General features: G+C 43.1%; 1 protein-coding gene across 6 annotated transcripts in view; it reads left to right on the forward strand.

Annotated features, from left to right (window-relative positions):
• PKHD1 (PKHD1 ciliary IPT domain containing fibrocystin/polyductin) overlaps positions 1 to 18,714 on the forward strand; it is a 261,509-nt gene that overhangs the window by 201,664 nt on the left and 41,131 nt on the right. Inside the window, exons 56-57 of one of the 6 annotated variants that reach the window (XM_088665480.1) lie at positions 16,968 to 16,990; positions 17,022 to 17,094. The exons of the other annotated variants lie outside the window; for them this stretch is intronic. Coding sequence (XP_088521606.1) covers positions 16,968 to 16,990; positions 17,022 to 17,094 — 96 coding nt within the window. The remainder of the gene's footprint in view (positions 1 to 16,967; positions 16,991 to 17,021; positions 17,095 to 18,714) is intronic. 6 annotated transcript variants of the gene reach the window in all.

An 18,714-nucleotide genomic window follows, 5' to 3' on the forward strand; every position in this document is an offset into this window, starting at 1 on the left:
CTGTTAATGGCACAAGAATTTTGTTTTCTCCTATGACAGCCCTAGGACCCAGGTGGCGCTGTGGTTAAACCACTGAGCCTAGGGCTTGCTGATCAGAAGGTCGGCGGTTCGAATCCCTGTGACGGGGTGAGCTCCCGTTGCTTGGTCCCAGCTCCTGCCAACCTAGCAGTTCGAAAGCACGTCAAAATGCAAGTAGATAAATAGGAACCGCTACAGCGGGAAGGTAAACGGCGTTTCCATGTGCTGCTCTGGTTTGCCAGAAGTGGCTTTGTCATGCTGGCCACATGACCTGGAAGCTATACGCCGGCTCCCTCGGCCAATAATGCGAGATGAGCGCGCAACCCCAGAGTCGGTCACGACTGCACCTGAAGGTCAGGGGCCCCTTTACCCTTTACCTTTACCTATGACAGCCCTAAACCACAGACTAGGTTGTCATCTTGTACCCACTTGTACCTGGGAGTAAGTCCTGTTAAACACAAGAGGGCTTATTTCTCAGTAAACATGTATACCATGTACTATACGTTAACTATACAGCAAGATCTTAATCAGGCATAGGCAAAATCGGCCCTCCAGATGTTTTGAGACTACAATTCCCATCATCCCTGACCACTGGTTCCGTTAGCTAGGGATGATGGGAGTTGTAGTCCCAAAACATCTGGAGGGCTGAGTTTGCCTATGCCTGATCTTAATGAGTGCCTGGGCATCAGCTCCTGCACAAGCCTAAAACTCCCTGCAAAGTTTTCACATTTTTTCAAATTTGTCATCGGGGGAGGGAATTCTTTAACACCCACCTGAACCTATAGTGTAGTACCAGTAGTATTTGCAGAAATTAACTTCTAGGGAATAACTGAACTCAGACAAAGCAGCCACAGGAATGATGCACCCTGGTTGTAGAGGGAAAGGAAGGGCAAATTATGGTGATTCCTAAGGAGTAGCAGAAAATATGACAGAAGCAGAAAAAGTACACTAAAGGGGAGGGGAAACCGGAAGCTCTTTAGGCCCCCAGGAATTCCTATTGCCTGGTGTCCAAACAACTCATGTTTCAAACCAAGCTTAGACTTCACCCATTGGCTAAATAAACCCGACAGGCAGGAGCCAGGCCAGCTCATTTTACAGAAATCACCTGGAAGGATACCTGCACATTTTTTCCATACCTTTATTTCTAGGAGAGCAAGGGAATTACTTAAAAAAAAAAAAAAGCTCAGCAGGTGCTATGCCGCTTGCAAGCACTACAATGGTGGCCCCCTGATTTAAGTACTGTTTTATATCAATGAATGCATTTCTAAACATATTTTATTTTAACATGCATTCTTAAATGCATTTCGGAAACTTTTTGAGCTGAAAACAACTGAAAGATTAAAGTAACTGCTAAGTTACTTTGCAACTTTTACTTCAAGGGTGACTGAAGGATGTGTTACAGATATAAACATTTTGTAGTTTGCAATACTTAATATGAAAGCATAGTCTATAAATGGTCAAATAAAGAAAATATATACAATACAATCTTCTTCCCCATATGTGTTTAGCTGGAAGTGCCCTCTTATGGGATACTTCAGTGTCTTCCCCCACCCTTGCCTCTGCCCCATTTTCCTCCCAGATTTGACTATTTCATTTTGAAAGGTCCCTCATGTGTTGCTTGGTAAAGGCAAGTTGTAATATTGCTCTGACAGCCATCTCCTCCTCCTCCATCTCCTCCATCATCATCATCTCCTCCTCCTCCTCCTCCTCCTCCTCCTCCTCCTCCTCCTCCTCCTCCTCCTCCTCCTCCTCCTCCTCTGTTTCTGACAGGTTAATTGGCCAGTGTTTAATAAAACCATCAATTAAGCAATAAAACTGTGAAAGTAATTAAGGTGATCTAATTCATTTCAGGTTTGTTCTGTTCTTGAATTTTCCTACTCTTAAAGAACTCTGTTCTTATGGTGGTTTCTCTAAATTTAAGGCCACTGACAAAATGGGGAAAGTGTCAAGACAGGAATTAGATCTTGATATGGCTCAAAACGATTTAAAAATAGTGTGATGAGAGGAGAGTTTTGTATTATAGAAGACCGTCAGCTATGCAGTGAAGATATGGTTTTCAGGGGTCAACTTTAACATGTATATGTTCAGCATTTGTATATCTGACTATAGAAAAACTGGGATTAATCATGAATGGTGGACTGATGCAAAAATGCACAACTTCTTGACACACAGACGCAATATTCATGCTGTTCTAATGAGAGGAAGGGGCTGTAGCTTTGAGGGAGAAATAGGAGTGTCAGGAAAACAATGGAGAGAGTTCAGTCCTGTCCTTTCCACCATGCCACACTCCTGATCTGGATCAGGGGCCTCTGGAGCAGCTTTTGATTTTATTAAAAAGCTAAGGGAAGACAATCTTAAGCAGGGGATTCAAAGGTGAAGTTAATGCCATGTCTAGTTTGACTTATGCTTTAGAAAAGTCCTCCAGACAGTTTACTGTAAGGTAACCCCTGAAAGTCAGTGAGATTACAGTGGTGCAAGGGTCACAGAGACTTTAAATTTATATGTTTGGATTGCTTTTGAAATCAATATTACTGCTTAAAACACTGTTTTAATGCAGCAAGATCTGACCGCAGTTTTAATTATCTACAAAGTTCCAGGTGGAAGTTAAGTACCGTTAAAAGACCTGAGACTTCAGTTCAAGTAAAGGTGTTTACGAATGCAGTACTGAACTGTTGTCACTGTAACTATGTACGGAATGGTATTGCAACATAGCAAATGAGATAAATTGGTTTACCCATCACACTCCCTGTTTGACTAGCTTTTCGCACAGCATATTGCATAAAGAAGACGACACCTTTTAGAATAAAGTAAAATGGAAGGCAACGTTGTCTGTTTATGGAGCTATCATTTCTTATTCTTTAAGAAGCATTTTATAACTAATATCTCCCCTCAGGGGTTGCACAAGTTATGGTGCATTTCAGAAAGATGAGTTAATAGAGGAAAAAGTCTGTAACAATTGCAATAAAATAACAATCTTCTTAGATCAAAGGAGAAAGCTACCGAATAAATATTAAATTCAATAAGAAAAGTTTAGAGTACTTGTTAAAATAATTGGATGGCTGTCCAGTTGTTTGCAATTTCCCTCAAGTGCTTATTTTGGCATTCATTAAACAATAGTTTGTACCCCAGGAACACTTGAAAGAATGGATGGGGATATTAGTAACTTGCTGAAAGGGATACAGGGGCTCTTAATGGAAATGCATATTTACACTGAAAAGGAACTATAATTGGTTTCTCATCATTCAAGTTCATTATTTTGTTTCAAATCTTTATTAAAGTTAAACCAGATTTACTCTTATCCTCTTCCTTGGGAGATAATCCCACTGATTTATGCCTTACCTTCTGGAACCTGATGTTAATGCGTCCAATTCCACTCAGCTCAAAAGAACGGTCATTGTTGGCCGTACCAGGATGAGGGCAAGGAGGCCAGAGGGAGCCTCGCTCATTTGCCCACCAAGTACTTGTGCTTTGGTTAAGCATATGATTTACATGAGAACTGCCTTGAATTAGGGGATTGATAAGGTAATTGAAATCACCCCAAAACAACAGCAACAGCAACAACATAAAGCAATAACTTCAGAAACTCAATAATCTATTAAATTGCCTGAGATAAAAATGGTTACATTTTCAGCAAATCTGGAAAGCACATCTGATTTGGGATTATCAGAGGATAATTCTTGATTTGTGCTCTTTTAGTTTTAATTGCATTAATTCCAGTGTGAATATGCACAGCCATGTGAAACATCAGCCCTACTAACCTAAGCACTGGAAATTGCAAGAAATTCACCAAAGCATGTTTCAAAATAAATGAAGTTCTTTAGCATAAATGCCACTAAAACTTCACCACAAATATTGTTGCCCAGTTGCTGCCTTAAAATTTCATATTCAACAATCCCTATAACAAATCGAAAACAGTTAAAAGGGGGGGGGGCATGTCTGCTGAGTATCATACTGAGGCCAAATTCCATGTGGCATACGACATAGTGGAAAGGTCACATTGCCCTGCATCAGGGACTACTTAAGTCAGGTTAATTAATGGCTCTTCCCCCCCCCCCAACTCAACTGAATACACCTCTGAGCAAAGTGGTGTTTGCAAAAGCTCTGTAATCTACTATTATGTGACCTGACGCTCTGTAGCTCCACCCTTGCACACTGAGTGTGTTTGATGGGTTGAGTAGCAAAGGACATGCTTCTCAGGCAGAAGTACTGTTTCAGTGTCCCCTTGCAGATAAGGAAATATAGTTTGGGCCACAGAGAACATTATTGATGCTAACAGTGTGCACAGAGAGAGAGAGAGAGAGAGAGAGAGAGAGAGAGAGAGAAGGAGGAGGAGGAGGAGGAGGAGGAGAAGAAGAAAAAGAAGAAGAAGAAGAAGAAGAAGAAGAAGAAGAAGAAGAAGAAGAAGCTTCCAAATTGTATGTTTTCATCTCCAACAAGCTCTCTGGACCTATGCCTGCAAAAAACTTGGAAAATGCGGATGGGATATTACTTGCTTATGAATAGGTGTCAGTTGCGCAGACAGCATGCATTTTGCAAAGTTCATAAATGTGCCATCCATCTGAGAAGGGCACAAGATTTTTCAACATATAAGGATGCATTTTTTTGGGAGAAGCATTTGGAGTGAAGGTGCTCCAGAACTAGTGATGTCACTAAAGTTCTAAAACAACAGATCCAGATTATGAATTTCCACAACTCATAATGTCCAGGTGCAAGCCAAGGAAAGTGTCTTTGTCTTAAAATTCCTGCTATGATTAGAAAGCAATTTAAAACAAGACTTAAGAGTTCATTAGCCAATTTAACACTTTCATGGTGTGGGTTGACATCCATCAAACTGGGCGCTTAAAGATCACAGCTAATGGCACTGTCATGGATTGCTACAATTGACAGCTACGTAGCTTTTTTAAAAATAAGAATCTTGGGCATTAGTTCCCCTAACAACCACCATCCATGAAAGCCTTGTGTAATGGCTTCTGCTTGCACAATTAGGTTTTCCCTCTTCTCCCCTCCACCCCATGCCTGTGAAGTTGGCTCTGGGGTGGTTGGGAGCACCCCCAGAACAGCATGTCGTGGAATGGGGGGGGGGTCGTTCCACCTAGGAAGCTGATAATGTTGTGCAGATGGAACATTTGTAATAGTGCACACTGAATTCTACCCATAACTTTGACAGTAACTTCACCTGAGCAACCAGTTGGCCCTTGAATTTCCAGATTCCAAAATGTACTAATGATTGCTGTGAGGCAAGGATCCTTTTTTTCACAAAGAGACAAAGTGGGAAAACTGCTTTGGAATCCATGGTTCAGCTGCTTGGCTCTGAGGGTCTGAAGGGAGGAAGACAGAACAGTAAGCACAAAAGACAGCACAAAAGGAGCCTGTGACTCTAATGGAAAGGAGGACGACCTGGTTCATCCAATTCAAGGAAGAGGCAGAGCACATAATTCACAGGCAGAAGGCTCCAGGTTTGATCCCTGATATCTTCGGGCAGGGCTCAGAAAGATTCCTGTCTGAAACCTGGAGAACCATTGACAGTCAGTGTTGACGATGCTGATGGACCAATAAGTCTTATTTAGTCTAAAGCAACTTCCTATGTTCCAGTCACAGCAAGATTGATCAACTTGGAACTCATAAAGCACAGCCATCCCTATGCAGACTCACAGCCACGTCTGGAGGAATAACAGAAATTGTGCAGGTTAAGACAACAAGGGCAACAATTTTGACAGTGCCAACAAATTAAATAAGCAGGCTAGAAAAAATAGAGAAAAAAAGAAGGAACAATGTAACAAAGAAATGGTTCCTGCTCACATTATTCTCCATAAAGAGTTTCCACTGGAAGGGAAGCGTTTTTTTACAGCTTTATTGGTGACTAGGGATAAGGGAGAAATTTGATTCACTTTGTATTTATAGACAAACATACTTATTTTGCATTTTCTGCAACAATTTGCCAGCTGAAACATGGCTAGCCTTCAAAATTCACACCTCTGTGAATTTTGCAATGCAATTTTCCAGCCAAGTAGTTTATACAAGAATTCATACACTGGGATAAAGTGTGCATAAGAATACATAGCTAGCATACAATGTGAAAATATCATGCAAAAATGAATTGTCCAAGACAAAATCACTTTGCAAAAATGTCTATATTAGGCAAAAGTGCATGCAAAGATATGTGCTGTATATTAGGAGAAATTCACACTAAAATGCTGCTGAGTTTTCATGAGGACTTGTTCTTTAAAAATTTGCAAACTGGCATCCCTAGCTGGCTTTGTAGTAATTTGTGGCTGACGTTGCTCCACACCTAACACAAAGCTACCAATATTTAAATATTTCAAAGTACACAAATAGTATTTGGAATAGAAATCTGAAGTCTCAAACTTTTTTTAAAAAAAATGGAGCAAAAGCAGGAGAGGCAAGTTGTTCTTCTCCCATCCCCGCCAGTGCTGTGCAGCTTAATTTATGTTCCCAACAAGGCTGGGAGCTGTTCAACAGGTCAGGTAGCAAGGCTCATAGGAGAGTAGCAGAGCTGTCTGGCTAGACAGGGAGCTGAGCTAAATGAGATGCTGGGCTGCAAATGATCTGCAGACTGCAGTGATCTGAAGATTTTAAGGTATGCCTAAATACTCTCCCCACAATCAAGAATTGGGAAAAATAAAAAAATTCCTTCAGTAGCACCTTAAAGACCAACTAAGTTTTAATTTTGGTATGAGCTTTCGTGTGCATGCACACTTCATCAGATACACTGAAACAGAAGTCACCAGACCCTTATGTATATTCAGAGGGTGGGGGTGTGGGGGTGATGGGAATGGGTGATGGGCTGATAGGAGTGGTAAACCTGTTGATGGCTGTTAACGACTGCTGATGACTGCAATAGGTCCTGCGGGGGAAAAGCAAGGGCTGAGGCTAAAGAAAGCTTGATCATGCATAATGAGATAAGAATCCAATGTCTTTGTTCATGCCAGGTGGTTCCATGGTTTTAAGCTTGGTAATGAGTTCCAATTCAGCAATTTCTCTTTCCAGTCTGTTTCTGAAATTAGGAATTGGGGAGGTTTTCAAGCCCCTCCAACTGAACATGCTTTCAAACTCTCTCCTTTCAAACTCTCTCCCCACCTTTGGGATAACTGTGCAAGGGTCTGAAGAGCAGCCTGCACTCCTGGGGTCAGAGCTTCATGTAAGTTCCCGTTCCCAGTTTTACACCTCACATGTTGAGGCAAATGCCTGAACGTGGATTGTGTTGGTTTTGGGTGCTATTAATGCACCAGAATGCTTTTTGCTTGATTTCCCTCTCAGTGGTTCAAAGCAAGCGGCTGCGTTTGACAGCACTGCATTTAGTTAAGGGAGAACGAGGTGGGAAAGTTAGTTCATTTCCAGCAGAAGACACTAGTGGGATGAGTAATCTGTGGGAAATTGTGCCATTCCTTTCACTCCAAGGCAGCAAGCAGTCAGACAAGGCAGCCTCTTAAGGAGGTATCTGAATTTAATAAGGCTGTCTGGAAGGGGAAAGATACAGATAGAAGATTAGAAAGATAAGAGAGTGGGGTGAGGGGGGAGAGAGAAACAAAGGTAATTACAGACTGATCAGAGAACATTGATCAAGTAGTGGGAACTGGAAACAAATAATCTGACTACTATGAAAACACATCTAAATTATAAGAGCAGAATTCTGAATATATATTTTTCCACCCTTATCAGAGAGCATGCTATCATGAATCCAAAACAAATTAGCTTAACAATTTATTCACTAGAGGACAAGAGCAAAAGGAAGAACATACTATATTATCAGGATGCTTTAATTCATTCTCCCCTTTCCTGGTAATCATGAAAAAATATGCGCTGAAGTTAATTTAGTTATATCTAATGGGGTAGGTAAAACCTTATGGAGCCCAAAAATTATTGAAGGTAATTTTAGCATTTCACCGAGTATTTTATTACACTCTCTGCAGTTCTACTCTAGTGGTTAAAAGGCAATTAGGTGTAACAAACTGCACCAGAATATGGATGAGGAGGTACACCTTCAGATATTCTTTAAAATATACAGTGAAAATAATCATATACAGTGGTACCTCTGGTTACGAACTTAATTCATTCTGGAGGTCCTTTCTTAACCTGAAACAATTCTTAACCTGAGGTACCACTTTAGCTAATGGGCCTCCTGCTGCCGCCCTGCCGCCACTGCGCGATTTCTGTTCTCATCCTGAGGTAAAGTTCTTAACCCGAGGTACTACTTCCGGGTTAGCGGAGTCTGTAACCCAAAGTGTTTGTAACCTAAGGTACCACTGTATATTATTCATTTTCACTGTTGTAAAAAACAACAACATGATCCCTGAGAGCAATCTTCAGCATGAAAATCAAAATTATTTTATTTATGTATTTACAATATTCGTTTCCTCCTCTTGATAAGAATGATACATTGGATAGCAAACTATAAAATACATACAATTGTCACAATAAATCAGGAAAGAAAGCAGCATCTTGCTTCTTTCTGAAGATCAACGAAAAGTTAGCATGGTGAATGAAGAGTGGTCCCAAGGCAAGGCACAACAGATGAAAAGGCCCCGTTCCTTGAGCAGGGCCTTTGAAGAATGACCCTGATGGTTGGGCAGGTGGATGTGGGAGCTGAAAGTCTTCCAGATATCTTGAAGACTAAGGGCAGCACTCTGAAAGGTGCCCAGAAGCAAACTGGCGATCGGTGCTGCAATCCCATACCCACTTACCTAGGAATAAGCTCCATTGAACTTAATGGGACTTCTGAGCAGACACCAGCAGACTCCTCCTTAATTGCTCCACTTAGTAGTCCATTATGCACTAAATTAGCTTCTGAACAGTCAGGACACACATAATTGTGGCCAGGTCACATTTTTTCCAGGAAAGACCACAGCTGTTGATCTCCTGATATTTAACAATGAGTTTGATGAAGCCTCGACGCAGCCTTAGCACATATGCCAGAAAATATGAAGTGAGATAGATGCATGAACATACACAAAAGCTCAGAAGCTAGCCTTCAGAGTAGGTTTCCTTCCTCAACCACCCTACTCCCAGCGCAGAATTTCGTACATTTAAATTTGGGGGAGTAAGGCAGAGGGTACGTGCCAGTAAAACCAATTAGATACGCACTAATTTCTTCTCTGTGAAACAGCAGTAAGCAATTAATCAGAATTTTGATCACAACTCAGATGGCAATTCTAATTGCACTTGCCATTTCCCCAGCAAATATGGAATCATTATCTTTTCTATTTGCCTCCCCACCCTATCTTTCTAATCTTCCGGCTGCCAGAAGCAAAACGTTTCCCAAGAACTATATATTTTCTCTCTCTAGAGGCAGCATTATACCTCTGGACTGAGGGCCTGCGTGTGCTCAGACCATGGTTGCATGTAGTGCAGGCTTCAGTGTAATTTGAATGAATACAGAGTGGCAGGCTGACTGCTTGCCTGAGGGATGGGGAATTCTGCCTTATGAAATTATGAGAGAGGATGAAAGGTAGCAGCTCACTCCATTATAAACCTTCTGGGAGGGGACTGGAGACATCTGACCTCTGCTCAGTCATCCAGCATGCATCTAAGGGGGGGGGGGGCGGATGGTGAGGGAATGCCAAAGGGCCTTGCTTCTGTTCTGTTATTACTGTTAAGGACAAAGATGCCCCCCAATACACAACTGAAGGAAGAACAGTGGTAGACTGGGGCAATATGGTGCCTTGTGTGAGGCCAAAATTTGACGCTCCCCACCCAAACCCTTGTACTGCCTTCCTAAAGCTGGGTACGAGAGGTGTGGGGTTTGGAAAGGAGGTTCCAGTACGTAGGGCCTTCTGGTGGTTCCCTCGTTGCGAGAAGCCAAGTTGCAGGACACCAGGCAGAGGGCCTTCTTGGTGGTGGCGCCCGCCCTGTGGAACGCCCTCCCATCAGATGTCAAAGAGAAAAACAGCTACCAGATTTTTAGAAGACATCTGAAGGCAGCCCTGTTTAGGGAGGCTTTTAATGTTTAATAGATTATTTTATTTCATTTTTCTGTTGGAAGCCGCCCAGAGTGGCTGGGGAAACCCAGCCAGATGGGCAGGGTATAAATAAATTATTATTATTATTATTATTATTATTATTATTATTCAAAGTTCTGGCAGGGCCCCAAAGCTGGGAAAGCAACAACTAGGCTTTGAGAAGGAGGTGAGAGGATTCTGGGACCCTGTGAGGGCCCCACACCACCTTCCCCAAACCTAGTGCCTTACCAAGCTTTGAGAAAGGTTGTCCAGTCATGAGACAAATAATAAAAAAAAGCTTGGGATTGTAGACATCTTGATGCCGGGCTATGTTTATTATCAATATTCAAAGAGGTCAGTGCAGAACTAGTTTGTAAAACTCGTATATTAATTGGTTGCTGCTAGATTGACCAAGCACTTTTCCCTTCACGTTTGGTTTCTGTACATCTTTACCTACTGTACACATCTCAATTTCAGGAAAGTTGACTCATTTGGTGCAGGTTTCAGGAGGCACTGCCAAGCCAATGGACTGCATTGCCACATGGTGGATGTTTTTGACATATATTCGGAAGCAGGCTCATGGCTCACAGGTTATTTGGTATTGATTATATACTGATATCTACTAGTACTTACGCTTTCTGTTCTTGCCAGAACAACAGTCGTATTTTCTAGTCTGACTTTAGAACGAACCTCTTCATGTTCTGATGTAATATCCAGCCATGTAGCATCTATAATAGCAACTCACCCCCTGGCTCTTCGTTTTGCTCTATTTTGATTACTCTACTTAATATAAATTTGTTTGTTTTTTTAAGTGGGGGGGGGGAGAGAAAGACTTGGGATGATGTGTGATCAACATGTGTTTTAATCTGAACCAGGAGCAGCTCTAGGGGTTCATAAAACACTAGAAAAGATGTACAAGCTAGAGGTGAATCCATGCTGGAATTGATGGTGGATGGCCCAGTATACCTAAAGGACCGTCTCCACCCCCATCGTTCTGCCCGGACGCTGAGGTCCAGCTCCGAGGGCCTTCTGACGGTTCCCTCATTGCGAGAAGCCAAGTTGCAGGGAACCAGGCAGAGGGCCTTCTCGGTGGTGGCGCCCGCCCTGTGGAACGCCCTCCCATCAGATGTCAAAAAGGAAAACAGCTACCAGATTTTTAGAAGACATCTGAAGGCAGCCCTGTTTAGGAAAGCTTTTAATGTTTAAGAAATTAGTGTATTTTAATGTTTCTGTTGGAAGCCGCCCAGAGTGGCTGGGGAAACCCAGCCAGATGGGCGGGGTATAAATAATAAATTATTATTATATTATTATTATTATGGAGATCCTTGTTTGAAGGAGAGGAGGACTGAAATAAGCCTGGTTTTGCATGCTAGTGTGAATTAGGTGGGAAAGGAAGCACCATTCTCTTCAAACTCAGCATTCTGATGCCGTGGTGGGGAGGAACTTTGGAATATAAGTGCTCTGGGGAGGAAGAACACTCAGCATTTTTTAAAATGTATTAACACACTTCCTTGGAGGGTGAGAACATGCAGGCAGGATTCTGAAGACAGATAATATAACTAATCACAGGAAATTGCTATATAAGCTTCTTTGCGCTGAGTCTTCCCCCACAGAGTTCCTTCAACTGGTGGCGGCAGCGGGGGAGGGGGGGGAGCAGACCTGGCTCTACTTCTGACTTTCTAGCCAAGTCATTATTCTACCAAACAGAACATTCCATTTATAACTAGGACTGTAAGAGCAACTCATGTTCCCTTTACATGCATCCACTCTGATGCCAGAATTGCTTCCTTCTTGCACAGCTGCAAAATGAAGGGGTGAGCAAAGCAGCCACATGGCTGGGTCCAATGAGATGGCTCTTTTGCACCTGGTTGCCATATGGTAGCAAATGGGTAGAAACCCCACCAGTACCAGCACACAATTGGTCCAGTCTCATTGGCCACTCCCCCACCAGCACTGTGAGATCACACTTCATTCACAGAACGATTAACATGGGGAGTTGCCTTATACCAGGCATAGGCAACCTTGGCTCTCCAGATGTTTTGGAACTACAACTCCCATGATCCCTAGCTAACAGGGCCAGTGGTCAGATGACAGACTAGGTTGTCATCTTGTACCCACTTGTGCCTGGGAGTAAGTCCTGTTAAACACAAGAGGGCTTACTTCTCAGTAAACATGTATACCATACGTTAACTAGACAGCAAGATCTTAATCAGGCATAGGCAAAATCGGCCCTCCAGAGGTTTTGAGACTACAATTCCCATCATCCCTTACCACTGGCTCCGTTAGCTAGGGCTGATGGGAGTTGTAGTTCCAAAACGTCTGGAGAGCCAAGGTTGCCTATGCCTGCCTTACACTGAGTCTGACCATTGGTGTTGCCTAAGCTGACTCCATGATTTCAGGCGGGGATATTCTTATCCCTACCTGGAGAGACCAGGAATTGAACCCCAGACCTTCTGCATGCAAAGCAGATGCTCTAGGACTGAGTACTACTCACCTTCCTTTGGCTCACCTCAAAACCTGTTCTTAATTAGTATTAATATTTCTACATTTAATAGTACTACATTACCATCATATTTCTGAGGAACTCTCAGCTGTTTAGTTGTGGTGGGGTGGCCAAGCTAGGAGGTCTTACTACAGAGAGGAGACACTTTCCCCAGTATCTCCTCAACTGGAAACAAACCTCTTGAGCATGGCTAGAAATAGCATTTCCTGCTGGGAAGCACTGTTTTTGTAGCTTTCTATGCCTCCCAAACTGAATGTGGATTAAAGGTAAGAACTAGAAAGGTAAGAACTAGCGGTGGGAGCAAATCCCACTTCAGGCTGGACCTGAATTCAAAGGGATCTGGACCTTCCTTAGCACAGGCTGAGGTTTTCATATCTGCAAATCAACACTTCCACTATTAGACATGAGTGCCTGCCTTGCGTATGGCATCCACCTTTTATGTGTGTGCTGCGGGAAATATTAGTATCCCAGGAGCGTTTCCTACAGCCATCATGATGTGTAGAGCTGTCTTTGAAATCTGGGTCAGCAAAGAATAGAGTTCCAGTTCAGATGATTCATCTCGCATGGCAGAAGGTCACCAGAAGCACCAGCCCGCTTTCAAACCTGGTTTTGTGCATCAGAGAAGAGAAATGTCTCTGTGTTGCCAGGAAATCACCCCCATGCTGAGTCTGGCTGAAAGGTCTGGATGCAGGAAAAAAGAGCAGACAGGGCCAGCTGTACATTGCAATTTCAGTTTGTGGTCCACTAAAACGTCAGGCGCGGGAGGCTTGACTCAGACTTGCCAAGTTGGGCATGTTTTAAAGACTTCACCTGAATGTTCAGCCAGCTCCTGATATGCAATATGGTGAAGCAAATCACATATGCAGAGCAGGCTGCTCTGTGCTGAGAAGAGCAGACAGGCAGCCAAGGGATAAGGGTGGGGGCTGCATCTCTCTCTGCCAGAGAATTGCATGTGCTGGGCATCAGATGTGAGCATACTGAACTTTAGCGGTGTAGGGACTGCCGCTCCAGAAGGTGACAAGAGATGGGGCCTTCCTTTCAGCTCCTATGAAATAAATGCCTTTCCTTGCCAATGCACTTCCTATTGCACATTCATCAATGTAACCACAGTGTCATGGAATTTTGTAATCTGAGCACTCCTTTAAGTCCTGTAATTCTCCCCCACTTCAGATCTGGGTCCGGAAATGTGTAAATTATGTTTTTCCCGCCAGGGATGATGGAGTTTGTAGTTCAATTCTCATGAGCCAGATGGGGCAAGTTATAGGTCTAACAGGCAAAATAAAAACTGACAAACATCCAGGTCCACATGACATCTACCTGAGACTTCTCAAATCAGCCTCGGTACCTGAGGACTGGGAAATAGCCAATATAACACTGCCGTAGTTGTTAAAAAGAGACTCAGGGGAATCTGAAAATTGGTTAGCTTGGCATCTGTGGTAGAAAAACTTGGGGAAAGTAGTAGTAATAGTAATAATAATAATACTGTAATAATAATAATAATAATAATAATAATAATAATAATAATAATAATAATAATGTATACTGCCCTATACCCGTAGATCTTATTGTTAAAGATAAAATAACCAAACATATAGAAGAACAAGACTTACTGCAGCAGAACCAGCATGGCTTCTGCAAGGTCAAGTCTTGTCTCACGAACCTATTAGAGTTCTTTGAGCATGTCAACAAGCATAGAGGTGATCCAGCTGGTAAAACATACTTAGATTTTCAAAAAGGTTTTGACAAATATCTCACTCAAGACTCCTGAGTAAGCTTGACAGTCAAGAAGTAAGATGAGAGGTCCTATTGTGGATCATGAACTGGTTAGGTTGTAGGAAATAAAGAGTGGGAATAAACTGACAGTTCTCTGAATGGAGAGATGTAGAAAGTGGAGGCCCCCACCCCCCACCCTCAAGGATCAGTATTGGGACCTGTGCTTTTTAACTTGTTCATAAACAATCTAGAATTAGGAGTGAGCAGTGAGGTAGCAAAGTTTGCTGGTGATATGAAATTGTTCAGGGTCGTTAAAACAACGAGAGGGTGAAGAACTACAAAAGGATCTCTCCGAACTGAGTGACTTGGCAGTAAAATGGCAAATGCAATTCAACATAAACAAGTTGCAACAACAAAACCCTTAATCCCACGCATATATTCATGGGGTCTGAACTGATGGTGATGGACCAGGAAGAAGACTTTGGGGTCATAGTATATAGCTCAGTGAAGTTGTTGACCCAATGTGCAGCAGCTGTGAAAAAGGCAAATTCCATGCTAGGGATCATTAGGAATGGAATTGACAATATGGTTGTCGTTGGCCTCTGTCTGTTTTGAGAGACAATGGAGTGTGCCTCCAGGGATTAAGTCAAACCACTGTGATTGCAGCACCAAAGTTCAGCTCCCTGGAGCTGAAGCCTGGGCAGTGTGTATGGAGGTCCTGGGCTGCCAGGATGACAGAACCCCCCCCCCCAGCCTCACTGAGGTGGTCCAAAGGAAAGCAGTGCAATATATTTGGCAGCAGCTTGGCTGCAGGAGTTGCCAGAAGGAGGTGTATAAGCCACTATCCAGCTGTTTAGAAACTCCACTTTGGATTTGTGTAGGGTTTCTTCTTCTGAAGATTTCCTGCAAGGAAGCAGATGTTTAGGATCAGAGTTGTCCTTCTCCTAGATCAGGGGTGGCCAACTCCCAAGAGACTGTGATCTACTCACAGAGTTTAAAACTGGCGGTGATCTACCCCTTTTTGGGGTGTTCAGGTCAAAATTGTTGAGCTTTTTTCAGGAAGGAGGAAGGCCCATTTTTTAGGGGTTCGTGTCAAAGTTGTCAAAGGCTTTTTTTGTCAAAGGCTTTCTTTAGGGGGAAGAAAGCCCCATTTCTTTGGGGTGCAGGGCAAAAATGTTGAGCTTTTATTAAGGGAGCCAAAGTTGTTGAGCTTCTTTGGGGGGGAGCCAGTGATCTACCAGTGATCTACCACAGACATCCAGTGATCTACCGGTAGATCACAATCTACCTGTTGGACGTACCTTTCCAGGTGGACAAGCCCCATCTGCCCCTCACTTCCATCTACAGCATGTGCAGAAACCACCTTCTTGACCATTGGACTCACTACAGTATAAACCTTGTCTGCTCAAAATACCGGAGCCTCTCTTCACCTGCAGAGGAAGTCCCTAACTCACTGAAGGTTTGAGACCCATTGGCTACCCTCAGCTGGTTTAACCAGCTGGTTGAAGCCATTCCTGGGTGCGGCCACTGTCAACTTCTAGGAGCCAGAGGTGAGAGCTAAGTGCAGGGAGGTGGCCAAAGGTGGTCAAACTACCCCAGAAGGGGCATGATGTGCCCCCCACCAGAGGTACTGCCCATCCTCTAACACCCCACACACCCAAATTGCAAATAAAACCACTGATATCACAATGCTGTTATACAAATCTATGGTGCAGCTGTATTTAGAATGCTATGTATAGTTCTGGTCACCTCATTTCAAAAGGATATTGCTGAGTTACAAAAGGTCCAAAAAAGGAGCAGTGCTGGAAGATTCAGGACAGATACTTCCTTTCTGCAGCACATTGTTAAACTATGGAACTTGCTCCCACAGGAGGCAAGTGTTGCTTGAGAAATGTCACCGGTAGAATAATACACTGCAGCTTGATCCCAATTTGGAAAATTAAAAGTAATGATTTATTATATTTAGAATTTAGTCAATTCTCTACGAACACTACGTGCACAGATTGGTGTTCGGTTCAGGATGTTTCCTCAGAACACTCTCTAGACACGTAGATCGGGAATATTGATTTTGGACCATCCCTAATGAACAGTTTAAATTTCAATGAGTTTTGTGGGAATTCTACATTATACATGCCTGAGTTCTTATTCATGAGGCCCAAAACTGTTTTAACTGGGAAACGATCATAAATGACATAATGGAATGTTTCTATTTTGGAATAATCATTTGATTTCCAGACTTTGTTTTTGCAAAAGAACAGGATAATTTATTAGTGATGGGACAACACCCCTTGGCTCATCTCAAAATGCAAGCTTGTTTTGGGGTTGGTTTTTTTTAGCTTTTCTTGCAAATGTTTGGAACCAAAAGTGTGCTTTCTCTCTCCAGGCCATGCTTGTGAAAAATGCATGAAGCATACACACTCTCCCCTGGCAGACACTCTGTGGCCTTTCCTTAACTGGAAATGACGCTGCTGAGCAAGGCTTGGCCCAAGGCATTTTGCCACCTGAGGCAAAGAACAAGATGGCAGGCACATGGCAACACAGACCATGGGGCACCAGAGGGCAGCAAACTAGTTTAAGGGGCACATGAAAGGCTGTGTGGCACTCATAGCTCTGTCCAGAAGCACCTTCCCAGAGTTCACAGCTCCTCGGCATCAGCTTTCTAAATTGGTTGTCTCACTCTACCTAATTTTTCTGCCAGTAGTCTTGGAGCTATAGCTCCTTCTGCTTCCCTATTCAGTTTGGGAGGCAAATAAAACTATGAATCCTTTGCTCCCCAGGAGGAAATGATGCCCCAGAACTTGCTCATCGGTGTCATTTCATGTTAAGAAGAGGCTGGGAAGCTCCTCCTCCTGTATCTAGCAAGCCTTCCTCGCCACCAGTTCCTTTTCCCTAGCCTTCTCAAAGGTAGCTTTTTCTTTTTTCTTTTTTTCTTTCTTGGGAGGTGGTTAGGGGGGTGAGCCGAGTTTGAGCTAGGACTCAAACTGAAATAGGCCTGACCTGAAATAAGGCGAGATTTTTGAAACCTGGGAGTTTTATTTTTGAAACCACTCCACTGCAAAGTTACCCCTTTTGGAATGTGGTAATGGAAAAGGGACAGAAGAAGGATGAAGAACCAAATTTGTAACTAAATGAAGCAAAATACTTTGACAACAATAGTCTTAGCATGTTTATTTTACTATTCCCCCACCCCTTCGCTTGTCAAAGGACATACTCCCCCCCCCCCAATAATGAGCCCTTTCCTCTTCCATTTCTCTTGCAAAGCAGGACAAGGCACTTGTGGTGGGTACACACTCCTGCTAACTGTTATGATGTTTGCTGTCAATTTCATTTATTTATGCAACTGCTGTGGAAGCGCCCCAGGCGGAGAAGCAGCCATGAAAGATTTCAGAGTCCTGGTGTGGGGTCATGAAAGGGAAAGAAAGGGAATGACGTCGGGGCGGGGGGAGTCCACTGGTTATGAGAAAGGAACTGACACAGGAAATGGTCACATATGGCACAGATTTATTGTGTCCGGGGCTTCCCATTCAAATCCCATTATATCCACAGCTCAGAGCAGCGCTTGGCACAACCCACATTTCTTTTCAGATCTGGCATCCAATGAAACCAGAGCTTCATTCTGAAAAAAAGAAAAGAGGAAAGGAAAATTGTGATGTGTTTATCGTGCCATGGCAGGAAAGCCAAGGGTTGGTATTGTGTTTGAAAAGAATGCTGTTTTTGCTTTCTCTTGTATAGGGTCAATAGTCAGAAAGGACTGGGGGCAGTTGTGTGTTTGCATGTAGAAATAGGCCTGTGGGCTCGTACGTTCAGCTAATACAGAAATAACCCACGAGGAAATAGGCCCTTAAAAGCATATAGTGCAGAGAAGATAAAGACTGCTGTTTTCACAGCGGAGAGCTGTGTTATTTGCTGTGAAATCGGTAAGGACCAGTTGCGTTGCCGCACGTGTTTTTAATAGGGCTGCAGGTTTAACAAAATGATTATGATATTATGTAAGTGCTTTAATTTGTGAAACAGAGAGAGCAAATACTTGCAGTATAGGTTTATTCAAACTAAGTGGTGGAGCTAACTAAGCGGTGGAGCTCATATCTCTGCCTCCCAGTAAATTGTGTCACATTCATCCCACATATTCTGCCGCAGCTTGGTATGCTCTCACATAGACCCATATTTGCCGTACCCCCTCTCAGGCCCCACCCATTATTCATCTTGTCATGTCACACCTATCAATTCTCTGACTGACATTTTAATGCTGGTGGTCCACAGAGCACACGCGGATGGTTGCCAGGGCTGGAAGTTGGAGTATTATACTAGAACACCATAAGAAAATCTGCAGGCAGCTTTCTTGGTCTCCCGCATACACAAATGCCACTGATATCATTGTAGAGTGGAGCCGTTTTATTTATCCCTCCTATCTTTTTGTGTGTGAGGACAATACCCTGATCTCTCTTCACAGTGGAACTTCGGTTTACGAACACCTCGGTTTACAAATTTTCGGTTTACGAACGCCGCAGAACCATCTGGAACGAA

The sequence above is a fragment of the Zootoca vivipara genome, chromosome 3, assembly GCF_965207765.1.
Source record: "Zootoca vivipara chromosome 3, rZooViv2.hap1.1, whole genome shotgun sequence".
Lineage (NCBI taxonomy): Eukaryota > Metazoa > Chordata > Lepidosauria > Squamata > Lacertidae > Zootoca > Zootoca vivipara.